The sequence below is a fragment of the Chiloscyllium plagiosum genome, unplaced genomic scaffold, assembly GCF_037043375.1.
Source record: "Chiloscyllium plagiosum isolate Xiang-an unplaced genomic scaffold, Cpla_swu_hap1 HiC_scaffold_42, whole genome shotgun sequence".
NCBI classification, from domain to species: domain Eukaryota; kingdom Metazoa; phylum Chordata; class Chondrichthyes; order Orectolobiformes; family Hemiscylliidae; genus Chiloscyllium; species Chiloscyllium plagiosum.
This window is the reverse complement of record NW_028270180.1, coordinates 31,970,107-31,987,285: the sequence shown is the minus strand read 5'-3', so window position 1 is coordinate 31,987,285 and position 17,179 is coordinate 31,970,107. Positions and strand designations below refer to the sequence as shown.

Here is a 17,179-nt window from a genome sequence, read left to right as displayed (position 1 = left end):
AGAGGCATTTGGATGGGTATATGAATAGGAAGGGTTTGGAGGGATATGGGACGGGTGCTGGCAGGTGGGACTAGATTGGGTTGGGATATCTGGTTGGCATGGACGGGTTGGACTGAAGGGTCTGCTTCCATGCTGTATATCTCTATGACTCTATAATAAGAGGGTAAGGCCCCTTAAAGATCAAAGCAGTTGTCTTTGTGTTGAACCTCAGTAAATAGGAGATATTAAATTAATATTTCAAATTTACTTTTACTGTGGAGAGAGAAATGGAGGCTACAAAACTCAAGGAAATAAATATTGATGGTTTTAAAATAGTTCACATTACAGAAGAGGAAGATTTAGAGGTGTTAGAGAACATAAAGGTGTATGAAACTTATGTTTCCCAGAATGCTGTGGGAAGTAAAGGAGGAAATTTAAGGGCACCTTGCAGAAATATTTGCACAATCCATTGCCATGGGTGAGATGCCTGATGACCAGTGGTTGGCTAACGTGTCTTTGTTTAAAATGGAGAAAACATACAACTATAGATCTGTGAGTCGGACTTCAGTTATAGGCAGGTTGTTGGAGATGATTTTAAACTATAGCATTTAGAGAGGCAAAATTGATTAGGGACAGTCAGCATTATTTTGTGCGAGGAAGATCGTGTCGCTTAAACTTGATTGACTTTTTTTGGGAAGTTACCAAAAAGATTGAGGGCAGAGCAGTAAACATTGTTTACCTGGACTTTGGTAAAGTCTTTGACAAGGTTCCACATAGTAGACTAAGTTAGGTGAAATGAAATTCAGGATGAGCTTGCCAATTGGATACAATAATTAGCTTAACGGCAGGAGACAAACAGTGGTGGTAGGAGGTTGCTTTTTGGATTGGAAGCCTGTCACCAGAGCTGTTGCACTAGGATTGATTCTCAGTCATCTTTTGTTTGTCATTTATATAAATGATTTGAATGAGAATATAAAAGGCATAGTTAGTAAATTTGCAGACAACACCAAATTGGTGGCATAGTAGATAGCGAAGAAGGTTTTTCTAAGGTTACAAAGGGATCTTGATTAAATGGACCAATGGGCTGAAAAAGTGGCAGATGGAACACAATTTGGATAAATGTGAGGTATTGCATTTTGCTACAACAGACAGGGGCAGGATTTGTACAATAATTGGTTGGGCTTTGGGTAGTGGTGCAAAACAGAGGTTCAGGTACATAATTCTTTGAAGTTTGTGTTAAACATAGACAAGGTGGTTAAAAAGGCTTTTTATAAAGGCTTGCCTTCATTGCTCAGCCCTGAGTTTAGAAATTGGAAAGTCATGTTGAAGTTGTACAGGACATTAGTAAGATCTCTTAGTTCTGGTCACCCTGTTATTCCATGAATATTATTAAGATAGAGAAGGTTCAGAAGATATTTTCAGGATATTGCTGGGTTTCAGTTATAAAGAAAGGCAGGGACTTTTTCACATCGGAGTGTAGGAAGTTCACAGGTGACCTTACAGAAATTTATAAAATTATGAGAGGTGTAGATAGGGTTTATGGTAGGTTTCTTCTCCCTCGGATGGAAGATTTCAAGACTAGGATACATAAATTTAAGGTGAGAGGAGCGGTTTTAAAAAATCATAAAGGGTGTTTAACTTCCTGAGGAAGTGGTGAATGCAGGCACGGTTGCGATGTTTAAAAGACACTTAGATGAGTACATGAATAGAAAAGATTTGGAGGGATCTGGGCCTGGAGCAGGCAGGAAGGACTAGTTTATCTTAGGACTATGTTCCATGTGGACTGGTTGGACCGAAGGTCTGTTTCCGTGCTGGATGACTGTCGAGAGCGACCGGTCAATGCGAGTGTTAAATTGCTATGGCGTTGCCCGGCTTCAAGTCGTCACGCTGTCTGGGGCAACAGGCGGTGTCAAAGGAACAACATCGGATCCGGCTCGTGAATACCATCTCTCTCCAAGCGCAGTCAATGTCGAGACGCTGCGAAAAACGATTTACGTTTTAAGTTTCCTCCACTACCCTTAGATCCGACGCTGCGGTGTGGAAATCCCTCTGGAACCTTCTCCGGCCGGCCACTGACATCGACAGCTCAGCTCCTCGTGCCACGGAGCAGCAGTTAGTCGTTGGTGCTCTCGCGAGAGCAGCGCGTGCTGTCGCCGGGGGGTGGGGAGGGAGCGAGCGAGGAGGCGGTGCGCGGCGGGTGACGGTTGGAGGGAAGGAGCGAACAGTGAACGGCTGCGGCGTGAGCTGTTACACAGCCCAGTCTCGCACGGCACCAACTACATGCAGGCGAGTGGCTGCGGCAAGCTCGGGGGCCAAGACTTATATCTATATATTTATATAAGAGAAAAATATACATTAGTTTTTTAAATATAAAAGTCCACTCGGTATGTCTTTCCCCCCTCTCTGCCGTTCAACTGGATCTCAACTAAAAGTCTGAACTTGGATTTCTTTTTTATCTTCATCTCCAACGCTCCCCAGTTTTCTTTTTCTTTTGAAGAGATTTAATTTTTTTGGCTTGCCTCTCGAAATTGAGAGGTGCCACTGCAATTGTGTCCTGTGTTTGCGCCCCCACCTCCCCCCCTGCCACCAACTTCTCTATCTCCTGTCTGCCTTGGAGCACCGAGTATTTGGCTGAGACGGGAGGGAGTCCAGCCCCGGCTACACTATGTGGATACGGTGGCTGCTGAAACTTTCCGTGGGATTTACAACTTTCTTATCTGTTGCGGTGCAGACAGGCGTAGGTGCGGCGCAGCAGAATCCCAATGCTGATAAATATAATAACAACAGCAACCAGAAGACTGCAAATAGGTTAAGACGACGAGGCGGATCAAGCCAGGACGTACTGAAAGGGTAAATGTTACCGTTACTCATGGGATTTATTTTATCTGCAAATATTTCGTCTTATTTTGCATAATCTAGTCGGTCCACACCTTGCAAAAAAAAATCTAAAGTCAATGATTCAATTTAAGCTAATGATGAGATAGTTATTCTGTTTAATCAAGCCCCGGGTTTCTGCAGTTAAATGTAAATCGGACGTCAAGGCAGACTTTTTAATTAAAAACACGATTTTTATTTTAAAAAGGCGGACTTGGCGAGTATGTTACATTAATATTTTTCTGTTTGGAAATCCGTGTAATGCTTTGCTGGAAGTGGTTATTGCCAATGGGCTTTTTTTTCCGCCAAAGTAAATACTTTTTTGTAAATACTGAATTTTAGTTCACGATTGCATTTCCACCTCAGTATATGTAGGCTTCTCTGTTCGTCCCCTCCCGAAACAGCTCTCAAATTCCTGGATGTGAAGTTGCAGGGACGTGTAGGTACAGAGAGAAAAGAGCCCCCCGTCTGTACCTCTGATTTCTCTGAAAAACATTAACCCTTTAGCAGATGCTGTGAATTACTCTGATAGCATTGCGCTCCTTTCCATCTGGAACTTGTTTGCATTTTTGAATGTACAATTCTGTGTCCCAGAGTGCTGAAGTTCGATATTCTAAGCAAGACGTGAAACTTTATTTTTACTAATGTTTAAAGATGATTTTGCTGAACTTCTCTCCCACTCTTCCTCGTTCCAGGGACGAGATGGGTCGGAATCGAACTGTTCTCACAGCTTTTTTTAAACTGGCAAAGTTATCGGCTATTTTGTTGCTTGTTGGAAAGATTGCTGTTTCTAACCACAGCATTAACATGTATATTAAAGTGCCAAGATGAGATTGGGGGGTGGGGGTGTTTGAATCTTAGCTGATTATTCTGATGACTGTAATTTTTAAAGGGATACAGGGAATATGCAAGTGCTTTTATTGATCGATTATTCGCTGTGTCCGAAATGTCTTGCACTCAGTTTTACGAGTGCAGTTAGTAGATGTAACGAGACGAGACTCTGCGAATACCCAAGTTAGTTCCATCTTCGGGCCAGGTATTGAAATGAAAACAAGCGCAATTGGAAACCTAACGAGGCAAGAGTAGGCAGAGAATTTGAGATAAATGAATAATGGTTACCTAAAGATCACTTTACGATCAGGGATTCGAAAGGAAACCCCTTGTTGGAGCACAACAGCCTCTGGTAATATTTCCCTTTTTCGTACAATTTTTGATCGCGTATGAGGACTTTTTTTTTTAGAACTTTCCGGGGAGGGTTTTTGCCAAGGCTTCCAACTTTTTTCCGTATTGAAACGGCAACTGGATTAAAAGTTCTTCTCAAAATACAGATCCCTCCCTTATAGCGCAAAATTTGCGACTTGTAATGTATCCGCTACTAAATCTTTTAAAGGTTTGAAACTCTCACTGTATTTGGAGAAAACAGGAGGGAAACATGCCGCCTTTAATTCGCCATTCAGTGTGACATTTTTTCAAAAGGGATGTAGTGTGGGGCTACGCGATGGATTTTAAATTGAGAGCTCTTTCGATGAAATGGCAATGGTCAAATAGTGTGTTTTCAGCAATTCTATAATTCTAAATACTCTTTGGAATCCACATTACAGGAGGTATGTGATATCACTGGAGAGGGCACAGAGGGGATTTACCAAGTTGCTTGGCTGGAGAGTTTACGAACAGAGATTGGACAGACTGGTAGCAGTTTCCCTTGGAGTAGAGGCAATTGATATGTTTAAAACTAAGAGCATAGATAGGGTAAACAGGGGCAAAAAAAACATTTTCCCATGACTGAGGGATCAGTGACCAGGTTTAAAGTTTGGAGGAAACACCTTACGCCCAGAGAGTGGTGGATATCTAGAACTCATTGCCTGTGAGGGTGGTTGAGGCAGAAGCCTCAAACATTTCAGAAATACTTTGAGATTTGCACTTACGATGCTAAAACATACAAAACTAAGTGCTTGAAAATAGGATTAGAGTAGTTAGGTTGATTTTGATCATTGCAGATGTGGGTGGCTGAAGGACCTTTTTGTGTCAAAGATCTGTTTCAATAAAAGCTTGCCTTCAAGGATAAATGCAAGTCATTTTTATCAACAATTTGGATGAGATTAAATGAGGTACGGTTAGTAAGTTTGTGGATAACACCAAAATTGGTGATTATAGCCTCTGATGCTCCGGGGGAAAAGAAATCCCAGCATATCTAGTCTCTCTTTATAATTTAAACCCTCCATTCCCAGTAACATCCTTGTAATTTTTTTTCTGCACCCTTTCTAATTTAACAACATTCTTCCTAAAGCAGGGTGACCAGAATGAGGTACCAATAAATCTTGGTTAGATGGCCCAAATATGGAGCTTAATTTCGATAAATGTTGCGTTGTGATAAGGCAGACCAGAATAGGACTTGGACAGTTGGACTTGGTAAGCCCCTTGGGAATGTTATAGAACAGATCTAGGGGTGCAGGTTCATAGTACCTTAAAGGTGGTGTCACAGGTAGATAGGGTGGTGATTATGTTTGGCGCACTTTGCTTCATTGGTCAGTGCATTGAATATAGGAGCTAGAACGTCATGCTGAGGCCATACAGGACGTTGGTGAGGCCACTTTTGGAATGCTGCACACAATTCTGGTCACCCTCTTGTAGGAAGAATGTTAAACTAAAGGTGCTGAAAAAGTTTACAAGGATGTTGCTGGGACTGGAAGGTTTAAGTTGTAAAGAGAGGCTGGATAGACTGAATCCTTTTCCTTGGAAAGTCCTTGGATAGGTGACTTTTTTGACACTTATAAAATCATTAGGGACATAGACAAGGTGAGTAGGCAAGGCCTTTTCCCAAGGATAGGAGAGTCCAAAGTGAGATGACATAGGTTTAATGTGAGCTGGGAAAGATTTAGAAAGGACCTGAGGAGCAAGTTTTTCCAGAGGAAATGGGCTGCCAGAAGTGGTGGAGGTGGGTACATTTACAACATTTTGAGACGTCTGGCAGGTACATGAATATGAAAGGTTTAAAAGGATATGTGGCAAATGGGTCTAATTGAATTTGGAATACCTGGTCAGTATGAATAAGTTGGACTGAAGGGTCTGTTTCTGTGCTGTATGACTTTGACTCTAATATGCCAGTTCACTTCACAACCAATTAATTACTTTCTGGAGCAACAATCTTTAACGTATGTGCAAATGTAGCAGGCAGTATTTACTTTAGTTTTTAACATTCAGAAAGTGAAACATGACTGGAATAATGTTGGTGAGGGCACTATGTTAAGCATCCTCTACAAATACATCCACATGATTGGGTGGCATTGGAACAACCAGTACTGCCTGAGCCTTTGAGTGGAATATGCCTTCACCGCCATCATGAGAAAGAGTTCTCCCAACAGATCCAAACTGGCAAAAAAGGAGGAATTTTCCACTCTGAGCTGGGCCTATGACTTCCCAAATGCACAATCTGATGGCACAGCTGACCGCTACTTAAACTTAGTATTATGCTGTGATTTTCGTGGTATCAAATTACTTTTGAAGTGAGTTCACTATTGTCAGAAAAATGGCAGCCAAGTTGTGCACAGCAAACAGCCACCATTTAAAATGGTATGAACAAGATTATCTGTTTTGGTAGTGTTGATTAAGGATTTGATATTAGTCAGGACTTTGGGATAACTTCCCTACTTTTGAAATAGTGTCATGGCTTCTTTTTTATTGTCCTTCTGCATAGGCAAATGGGACATGGGCAGGGCAGCATGGTGGCTCAGTGGTTAGCACAGTTGCCTAACAGTGCCAGGGACCCAGGTTCAATTCCACTCTCGGGCAACTCTGTTGAGTTTGTACGTTTCCCCATATCGCTGTGGATTTCCTCTGGGTGCTGCGGTTTCCTCCCACAGTACAAAGATGTGCAGGTTAAGTGGATTGGTAAGTATGGGGTTACAGGAGAAGGTGGCGGGGGTGGTGCGTGGGATTATGAGTGGGATGCTTTTTGGAGGATTGGTGTGGACTTGATGGGCTGAATAGCCTGCTTCCACACTGTAGGGTTTCAGTGATTTTTTTTAAAATATCCCACTTAAAAGATGGCATTGCTGACAATATGTACTTCCTCAGTTCTGCATCAGAATGCCAGACTTTATTTTTGTGCTCAAGTCTTGGGATGGGTCTTGAACCCAGGACATGAGGACTTGAGCAAGTGTGCTTTCAACTGAGCTATGACTGATGCACAAATGTTTTGAAAATAATTCTTAAATGTTCAATGTATTTGAGGAATATAACTTTATTTTTAAATCCATTTGGTTTCTCACTGTGCAATATTAATAGTGCAGTCATTAGTAATAGCTATAAATTTGCAGACTGTCCAAATTGCAAACTTTAAAAATATTCTCCCTCCATTAACTGATTTCCTTTGATTACTTTTAATGTCCAGTCTGAAGTCAGTCCCAATACTGGAGTCTAGGTATCTTCCAGATATTTTTAATCAAGCTGTCTAGACATTTTATTACGTACCTCAGGAGCACATAGCACTTGAACTCAGATCTTCTGGCTCAGAGGTATGGGTGCTACCATTGCACCACAACTGGAAATCTTCCACTTTTTGTTTCATTTATCTATTTAGTACAACTCTCATGACATTCCTTGCTATTAGATCCTGCCTAAAAACAATAACAGATACATTTATGTTTTTCATCTTGAAATTATTGAATATTGCACCTTCCACATAATTTATTAGAATAATCTCACTGGTTTTAAAGTTAAAAATCACACAACACCAGATTATAGTCCAACAAGTTTAATTGGAAGAACTAGCTTTCGGAGCACTGCTCCTTCATCAGGTGGTTGTGGAGTACACAATTGTAGTGCTTCCAGTTGAACCTGTTGGACTATAATCTGGTGTTGTGATTTTTAACTTTGTACACCCCAGTCCAACACTAGCATCTCTAACTCACTGGTTATGTGACTATTAATTAGTCTTAATGAAAAAGGCAAATTTTTAGGACTTGTGCTTTTGCTCTGAAATTCATTTCAATAGTAGTTATCCGTCTGTATTCAGCTTTCTTTTGGAAAACTCTTTATTTACATTATACAGTTTTCCTTTAATCCTCCAAGTAGTTTTAAGCCAACAGCACTGCCTAGCATACTATTTAAGAGTCTGGTCAGAAATAGAAATTTACAGTTGAGTTGGATTTTGTAGTTTCCTTCATGTTTTGAAGCTTAGGGGGTGCGTTAATTTTCCTGAAACAATTGTACTTTATATTTATGTATGTACATAGCACATAAATGCAGTGACCTCTAGATGATCCATTTATTCATGCCATTGGAACTATGAACATGTTCTGTGATTCGTAAAGGATATGCCATCAGATAGAAAGTGGGCCATTGTGAATATAATGTTATTCATATAATAAACAATTTCCAGATATTTTCCAAGATATTCTTGTGAAAACCTAGTTTTCATATAGATGTGGCATTGCTTGAATTAGCTTTTAAAATATATGCAGGTATTTCTTTTACAATGCTATGTTTGCATTCTTGTACAACCAAGCATTATAGGAAAATTGCGTTTTAGAAATAGCGCTTGAAGTGCTGGTGATGTAATCCCATTACAGCTAACACGTTTTAAAAATTCATGCTTTAAAAACAGTGCCCCCCCCCCACCCCAATTCATCAATTACGTTACAGCGAAATTAATGTTAACAAAATGCCCGTTTTAGGCCATATGAACAACAACATTCACAAACAGCTCTTTCATATTGCCCTGCATTGTGTTCCAACTTGCGCACAAATCAACTTGTGAACAGACTTCAGAATGGAACCCATTCGCAACATGGGGACTGCGTAAAGAAATGTGCAAAATACTGTATCCAGTTGCAAAATACGAGTTGCATTAGGAGTGGCACCGCTTGCGTTTTGACTATGCCTAGACGTGTTAATATAAACATAAAGATGAAGCATTTATCTTGTTAAAACATAGAGCATTTTTATCTCAATAAATTTAATTGAATCCTCCTTTTTAGGCCAAATGTTTGTGGGTCACGGTTCCATTCATACTGCTGCCCGGGTTGGAAAACGTTACCTGGTGGAAACCAATGCATTGTCCGTAAGTGAAAGAAATGGGAATTGGGGTGACAGTTGTGAAGTAATGCTGGAAATCAAACAAGTTAATAAAGATGGGAGTGTTAAAGGAGGAGAAAATATTGTAAAGCTTTCATTTCTATATTTGTCTTTTGTTATTTAAGAATGCATTGAGATTAAATGCACCTTTTCCCTCATTTCAGCAATTTGCAGGAACTCATGTGGTGACGGCTTTTGTTCACGACCAAACATATGCACATGCCCAAATGGTCAGATAGCGCCAACATGTGGTTCAAAATCAGGTGAGTGAAATTGATTTTTTTAATGAGGTGATTTATTTATTAGAGTTTATTTTGAGAATGTAATTAGTATGGTTGAAGAGAAACCTATAGATGTAGTATCCTTGAATTTCCAGAAGGTAATTGAGATGCTACATTTAGATTAATATGCAATCTAAGGGGTCATTGACCTGGGGTTAATAGGGAGCATCAATGGAAGACTCTTTAATAGAAAAGAAGCAAAGGTTATGATGTATAAGCTTACAGGTTATAATTACTGAAAGTGTTTGCTGAGAACATGCAATGGCTAATGTTTAAAGAACCTTGCATGAATTGCAAAAATAAGTAGGATAGGTGGTTTAACCATAGCCTACAAAAGAAATCAGGATACTAAAATTGCCAGAAAAAGCAACAAGTCTGGGGGCAGTTTAGAATTTTGCATAGGACAAAATTTGATCAGAAGGGGTAAAATAGAGTATGAGAATAAACGTGCAGGGAGTATATTAGCTCCTTTAAATATGGGCGTAGGCTTGCTTGCTGAGCTGGAAGGTTCATTTCCAGACGTTTCGTAACCCTACTAGGTAACATCTTCAGTGGGTCTCAGGTGAAGCACTACTGATAGGTCCTGCTTTCTTTGTTTGGGTTTCTTTGGGTTGGCGATGCCATTTCCTGTGGTGAAGTCCTTGCATACGGATGGGGAAAGACACCACTTCAAATCAGACAATATATCCATTCTAGGACAAGCCAAACAAAGACACACGCGAGAATTCCTAGAAGCATGGCACTCCAACTGGAACACCTATCAACAAACGCATCGAGTTAGATCCCATTTACCGCCACTAATCCAAAGAAACCCAAACCTATAAATAGAAAGCAGGACTTATCAGCAGTGCTTTGCCTTAGGCCCACTGAAAATGTTACCTAGTAGGGTGACGGAACATCTGGAAACGAACTTTCCAGCTCGGTGAGCAAACCTATATCCAGAACCTCAACTTGAGCTACAAATCTTCTCAAAACTCGCTCCTTTAAATACGTAAAGAGAAAAGACTACTGGAAGTGTAGGTCCCTTACGATCAGAATTGGTGAAAATAAAAATGAATTGCACTCATATAGTGGTTCTGTTTTGATGAAAGAGAATGCAAATTATTTCTCAAATGTTTGGGGATAAAGGGTCTAGTGAGGGAGGAGTTGAGGGGAGGGGGTAAAATAATTTTCAATTTAAACATTTTAAAAAAATGAATGGTGTGGAAGGTTGACAAATCACCAAGGTCTGATAATCTGCATCCCAGTGTGCTTAAGGAAGTGACCTTAGATGCATTGATGGTCATATTCCAAAACTCTGAACCAGTTTGTATAGATTGGAGGGCTACAAATGTAACTGCACTTTCTTTTGATTGAAAAAGAGAGAGAAAAGCATAATTGCAGATCAGTTAGCCTAACACCAGTCATGGGGAAAGTACTAGAGTATAATGTAAAATGCGTCATGACAGTATTTAGAAAGCATTACTTTGGTTAGGTAAAGTCAGTACGCCTTTATGAAAGGGAAGAGACAAAAAAAAACTGTAGATGCTGGGATCCAAAGCAGACAGGTAGGAAGCTGGAAAAACTCAGCAAGCCAGGCAGCATCAGGAGATGCAGAAGTCGACATTTCGATTGTAACCCTTCAAGACTGGGGATGGGTATGGGGTGAGCTGTAGACAAAGGCGATGGCGGGGGCAGGGTGGTGAAGTGGGGCTAGGCAAAGACAGGTGGAAGGTACAACCTGCTTGGTCAATGGGAAGAATGAATCCGGCTGGTGGTAGGGAGCAGTGGAAGGGAGGGGGAGGGGCTGGGAAGGGATTTGGGGGTTGGGGAGGGAGGTTATTTGAAATTGGAGAACTCGATGTTGAGTCTTTTGGGCTCTAGGGTGCCCAGGCAGAAGATAAGGTATTGTTCCTCCAATAGGTGCTGTGGTTTGTTGTGGCAATGGTGGAGGCCAAGGGTGGTAACCTCCTCCCATTGGTGACTTCCTGAGGCTGCCTGACTTGCTGTGTTCTTCCAGCTTCCTGCTTGTCTACTTTATGAAAGGGAAGCCATGCTTAATTAATCGACTTCAGTACTTCGAGAATGTAATTTGCGAATAGGTAAGGAAGAACCAATGAAAGTGGTGTAAGATTTTTAATAGACTTCACAGAAAGATAGGAAGCCGCTTTGGGTGTGATCTAGACAAGTTGTGTTTGGGCAAACAGATGCAGTATAACATGGTTAAAGTTTATACACTTCATTGAGGAAAATTAAAAGGCAGCATATTACTTAAATGGTAATATATTAGATGTCTTTGTTAAGCCAGTCAATAAACGTAGAAGGTAGGTGCAGCAAACAATTAGGAAGACATTACAAGACAGTTTATATTCTTTTTATTTTGTCAGGAGATCTGAATTTTATGGGTGAGGCTAGCATTGATTGCCCATCCCTAATTATACTTTACCTGAGTGGCTTATTGCGCCATTTCAGAGACCAGCTGAAAGTCAACCACATTGCTGTAGATCCAGAGTTGCTTGTAGATCAGACCAAGTAAAGACAGCAAATTTCCTTTGTTAAAGGATATTAGTGAATCAGATGGAGGTTTTTACAGCAAGTTTCAGTAGTTACATTGTTATCGAAAGACCAGCTTTTAAGTCCATATTTTTATTCAGATTTCTTCATTTGCCATGGTGAGTTTCAAAGCTCCATCACAACATTTGGTCTGTCAGCATCTGTGTAGAGAAAGTTAATGTTTCAAGTCCAGTAGAATGTGGGCATATAGAATTGAGAGAGGATTAGCCATGATCATATTGAATGATGGAGCAGACTCACAGGGCCAAATGACTGACTTGTGCTCCTGGTTTCTTTGTTAACAAGGTGATAGATATAGTATAACATGGGGAAGTGTGAGGTAACTTTTTTTATTGAAAATGTAAAAGAATTTTTTATGATCTGTGAAACTTGTAAATGTTGATATTTAGTGGGTCTTGGGTATATTGTAGTTGGAACATAATTAGCTTGCAGGTAAAGTGTGCAATTAGGAAGAATGTTATTGCTAGGCAATGGAGAATAAATAAGGAAGCCTTGTTATAATTGTTTGTTGAAACTACATTTGGAGTATTGTACTAATTTGGTTGCTAAACCAAAGGAAGGATATGCTTATCTTGGAGCCTGTCTGATGAAAGCCAATTCAATTTATTTCTTAGAGGAGATGGTTATCCTATGATTGGCTAAGTAAGTTGTGATTCTAATTTCTGAAGTTTAGGAAAATTAGAGGTGACCTTATTGAAACATACAAAATTCTGAAGAGGCTTATCATGGTAGATAATCAGGTTGTTTCCCTGTCTGGAGAATCTAGCATGTGGGAAGGCAATCTTAAGATAAAGGATCCTTTTAGTAATAAACAAAAAATCCTTCAGTCAGATTATGAATCTTGGAGGTTCTGTTTCAAAGGTTTGTGGATTCTCAATTGTTGAAATTTTTTTTAAAAATTTGGATATTAAGTCCAGAATTTGTTGTCCTCAAGGTGGTGAACCACTGAGATACAGACTTCTGATGTCTCGAGGGAGCATCAGATCTGGATGTAGGCAGTAAAGTGAAGCTAAGGCAAAAGATCAGATGTGATTATACTGCATGGCAGATCACATTCAAGGAGCAGTATAGTTGTCCTTTTTCATTTTTCTTAATGTTGTTTTCTATCGAGCTCTTGCTTTTGTGAATTATTTCTTGTTTTCTACAATCTTTTGTGCATTAACCTAAAAGTTAAGCTAATCAATACTTAAGGATGCCACTTGAGTCCTTTTCCTTCTAATTCCCTCTAATTTCATGGGGAAGTGCTTGAGTTTTGACTTGCTTCCTTTTGGTTTATGGTGAGATCCAGATGATGTGTAATTCTGGGCTGAATTTACAAGCCTCACCTTGTGGGGATGTACACTGACATACCATTGTGCTGTGTGACCATATGACTTCCCAGTGCTTTACATCCCTTCAGATTTTATTCACAATCACTATTTGTTGAGTTCTTTTTACTTGGATGAAGTACTATCCTATTAGCTCGTTATAAGATTTATACTGAGTAACGTATGGTTGTTGACAACACTTTTTGAAGACTTGGAGCCATTTTACTATTTTGAAAGATGGTATACAAATGAACATTGATGTTACGCTTCTCCTTTTGAAGTGACATGGAGTAACTTCCAATTCCTAGTGAGCATTTGGATCTGAAAGAAAAATAAATCTTCAGTCTATAATAGTATTATATTTTAACTGAACTGCTTTGTTTAGTCATCTTAAGGAGTGAGTCTTGTAGTCATAAGTGTAGGAAAATTTAATAATAGAAGAAATTTAACTCTAATTGTATTCCAAATAATTTAACAGTGCAAGTAGAAATGAATGGGTATGATTTATTGGTGATTACTGCGACATGGTTGCAGGAAGCACAAGTTTGGAAATAGACAATAGATGCAGGAGTAGGACATTCTGCCCTTCGAGCCTGCACCACCATTCATTATGATCATGGCTGATCATCCTTAATCATTAATCAAGAAGACATACGGCATGCTTTCCTTCATCGGGCAGGGTATTGAGTACAAGAATTAGCAGGTCATGGTACAGTTGTATAGGACTTTGGTTCGGTCACATTTGGAACACTGCGTACAGTTCTGGTCGCCACATTACCAAAAGAATGTGGGTGCTTTGGCGAGGGTACAGAGGATGTTCACAAGGATGTTGCCTGGTCTGCAGGGTGTCAGCTGAGAAGAGAGGTTGGGATTAGATTAGGATTATTTTCATTAGAAAGACTGAGTTTGAGGGAGGACCTGATTGAGGTTTACAAAATCATGAGATGTCAACAGGGTGGTTAGCAAAAAGCATCTTCTCCAGAGTGGGGGACTCAATTACTAGGGGTCATGAGTTCAAGGTCAGAGGGGAAAAGTTTAAGGGAAATATACATGGAAAGTTCTTTACAGAGTGGATGGTGGGTGCCTGGAATGCATTGTCAGTGGAGGTGGTAGAGGCAGGCACGATAGTGTCATTTAAGATGTATCTAGACGTATACATGAATGGGCAGGGAGCAGAGGGATACAGATCCTTGGAAAATAGGCGACAGGTTGAGATAAAGGATCTGGATCGGTGATGGCTTGGAGGGTTGAAGGGCCTGTTCTTGTGCTGTAATTTTCTTTGTTCTTTAAAACCTCGAGTTAGGGCTCGGGAACCCCGCACTGCCCGGTTCTACCGTCTTCCCAAGATCCACAAGCCTGACCACCCTGGCCGACCCATTGTCTCAGCATGCTCCTGCCCCACTGAACTTATCTCTACCTACCTCGACACTGTCCTATCCCCCCTAGTCCAGGAACTCCCCACGTACATTCAAAACACCACTCACGCCCTCCACCTCCTCCGAGACTTCCGTTTCCCCGGCCCACAACGCCTCATCTTCACCATGGATATCCAATCCCTCTACACCTCCATCCGCCATGCCCAGGGACTCCAAGCCCTCTGTTTTTTTCCTCTCCCCACATCCCCAACAGTACCCTTCCACCGACACACTCATTCCTTTGGCCGGACTGGTCCTCACCCTTAACAATTTCTCCTTCGAATCCTACCACTTCCTCCAGACCAAAGGGGTAGCCATGGGCACACGTATGGGCCCCAGCTTTGCCTGTCTCTTTGTTGGCTATGTAGAGCAGTTGATCTTCCGTAATTACACCGGCACCACTCCCCACCTCTTCCTCCGCTACGTTGATGATTGCATTGGCGCCACCTCATGCTCCCGCGAGGAGGTTGAGCAATTCATCAACTTCACCAACACATTCCACCCTGACCTTAAATTTAGCTGGACCATCTCTGACACCTCCCTCCCCTTCCTGGACCTCTCCATCTCCATTAATGATGACCAACTTGACACTGACATTTTTTACAAACCCACCAACTTCCACAGCTACGTGGATTACACCTCTTCCCACCCTACCTCTTGCAAAAATGCCATCCCATATTCCCAATTCCTCCGCCTCGGCCGTATCTGCTCCCAGGAGGACCAGTTCCACCACAGAACACACCAGATGGCCGCCTCCTCTAGAGACTGCAATTTCCCTTCCCACATGGTTAAAGATGCCCTCCAACGCATCTCGTCCACATCCCACACCTCCGTCCTCTGACCCCACCCCTCCAACCGTAATAAGGACAGAACGCCCCTGGTGCTCGCCTTCCACCCTACCAACCTTCGGATAAACCAAATCATCCGCCGACATTTCCGCCACCTCCAAAAAGACCACCACCAGGGATATATTTCCCTCCTCACCCCTTTCCGCCTTCTGCAAAGACCGTTCCCTCCGTGACTACCTGATCAGGTCCACGCCCCCCTACAACCCACCCTCCAATCCTGGCACCTTCCCCTGCCATCGCAGGAACTGCAAAACCTGCACCCACACCTCCTCCCTCACCTCCATCCAAGGCCCTAAAGGAGCCTTCCACATCCATCAAAGTTTTACCTGCACATCCACTAATATCATTTATTGCATCTGTTGCTCCCGATGCGGTCTCCTCTACATTGGGGAGACTGGACACCTCCTAGCAGAGCGCTTTAGGGAACATCTCCGGGACACCCGCACCAATCAACCACACCACCTTGTGGCCCAACATTTCAACTCCCCCTCCCACTCTGCCGAGGACATGGAGGTCCTGGGCCTCCTTCACTGCCGCTCCCTCACCACCAGACACCTGGAGGAAGAACGCCTCATCTTCCACCTCGGAACACTTCAACCCCAGGGCATCAATGTGGACTTCAACAGTTTCCTCATTTCCCCTTCCCCCACCTCACCCTAGTTCCAAACTTGCAGCTCAGCACTGTCCCCATGATTTGTCCTACCTGCCTAACTTCTTTTCCACCTTTCCACTCCACCCTCCTCCCTGACCTATCACCTTCATCCCCTCCCCCACTCACCTATTGTACTCCATGCTACTTTCTTCCCACCCCCACCCTCCTCTAGCTTATCTCTCCTCACTTCAGGCTCTCTGCCTTTATTCCTGATGAAGGGCTTTTGCCTGAAATGTCAATTTTGCTGCTCCTCGGATGCTGCCTGAATTGCTGTGCTCTTCCAGCACCACTAATCCAAAAAAACAGTAGTACACTGCTGCCTCACAGTGCCTGGTACCTGGGTTCGACTCCAGCCTCAGGCAACTGTATATGGAGTTCGCACATCTCCCCATGTCTATGGGGGTTTTCTCTGGGTGCTCTGGTCTCCTCCCACTGTCCAAAGATGTGCATGTTAGGTGGATTGGCCATGCTAAGTTTCCTATCGTGTTCAATGGTGTGTAGTTTCGGTGGATTTGCATGGGAAATGTGGGGTTACAGGGATTGGGTGGGTCTGGCTTCCACAGTGTATGAATTCATTGATTCTTTGAAGACTAACAAGCAAGTAGATATTGGGGTTCCAGTATATGTAGTATATCTGGACGTCCAGAACACATTGGTCATGTGCCATACCAGGTAGATCATGTGAGGTTAAGGTAATTTATTAGCAGGGCTAGAGGATTGGCTAACCAACAAAGCAGAGTGTTGGGACATAGAGCCCTTTTCCTAGTTGGCAGGTCACCTGAGGGTTTGTTGCTTGGTGCCCCAAAAGCTTACAATCTATATTAATGACTTTAATGCAGAGATAGAAGCTACCCCAGTCAGATTTGCAGATGACCAGTAAAATAGATGGGAAAGTAAATTGTAACAATCGTAAATGGATAGGCTAGGCAAATGAGCCAAAATTTGGCAGATAGGGTTTAACCTTTTGTAGGTGTGAGATTATTGATTTTTGTCAGATGAGTAAAAAGGTAATTATTATCTAAATGGAGAGAAACTTCATAATGCTTTGGTGCAGAGGGTTCAGGGTATCATGCATCACAGAAAACAAGTATGCAGGTAATAAGGAAGGCAAATAGGTTTTGGCATTTATTACTGGAGGAATAGAGTGTAAAACTATGGAGTGTAGTACAGCTGCAACTGTACAAAGCATTAGTAA

At 41.8% G+C, this 17,179-nt stretch overlaps 1 protein-coding gene across 1 annotated transcript in view; it reads left to right on the top strand.

The window, feature by feature from the left end:
• The first annotated feature begins 2,251 nt into the window (after positions 1–2,251).
• LOC122542423 (fibrillin-1-like) overlaps positions 2,252–17,179 on the top strand; it is a 610,102-nt gene continuing 595,174 nt past the window's right edge. The window contains exons 1-3 of the mRNA XM_087981979.1: positions 2,252–2,829; positions 8,832–8,914; positions 9,093–9,191. Coding sequence (XP_087838105.1) covers positions 2,645–2,829; positions 8,832–8,914; positions 9,093–9,191 — 367 coding nt within the window. The 5' untranslated portion in view covers positions 2,252–2,644. The remainder of the gene's footprint in view (positions 2,830–8,831; positions 8,915–9,092; positions 9,192–17,179) is intronic.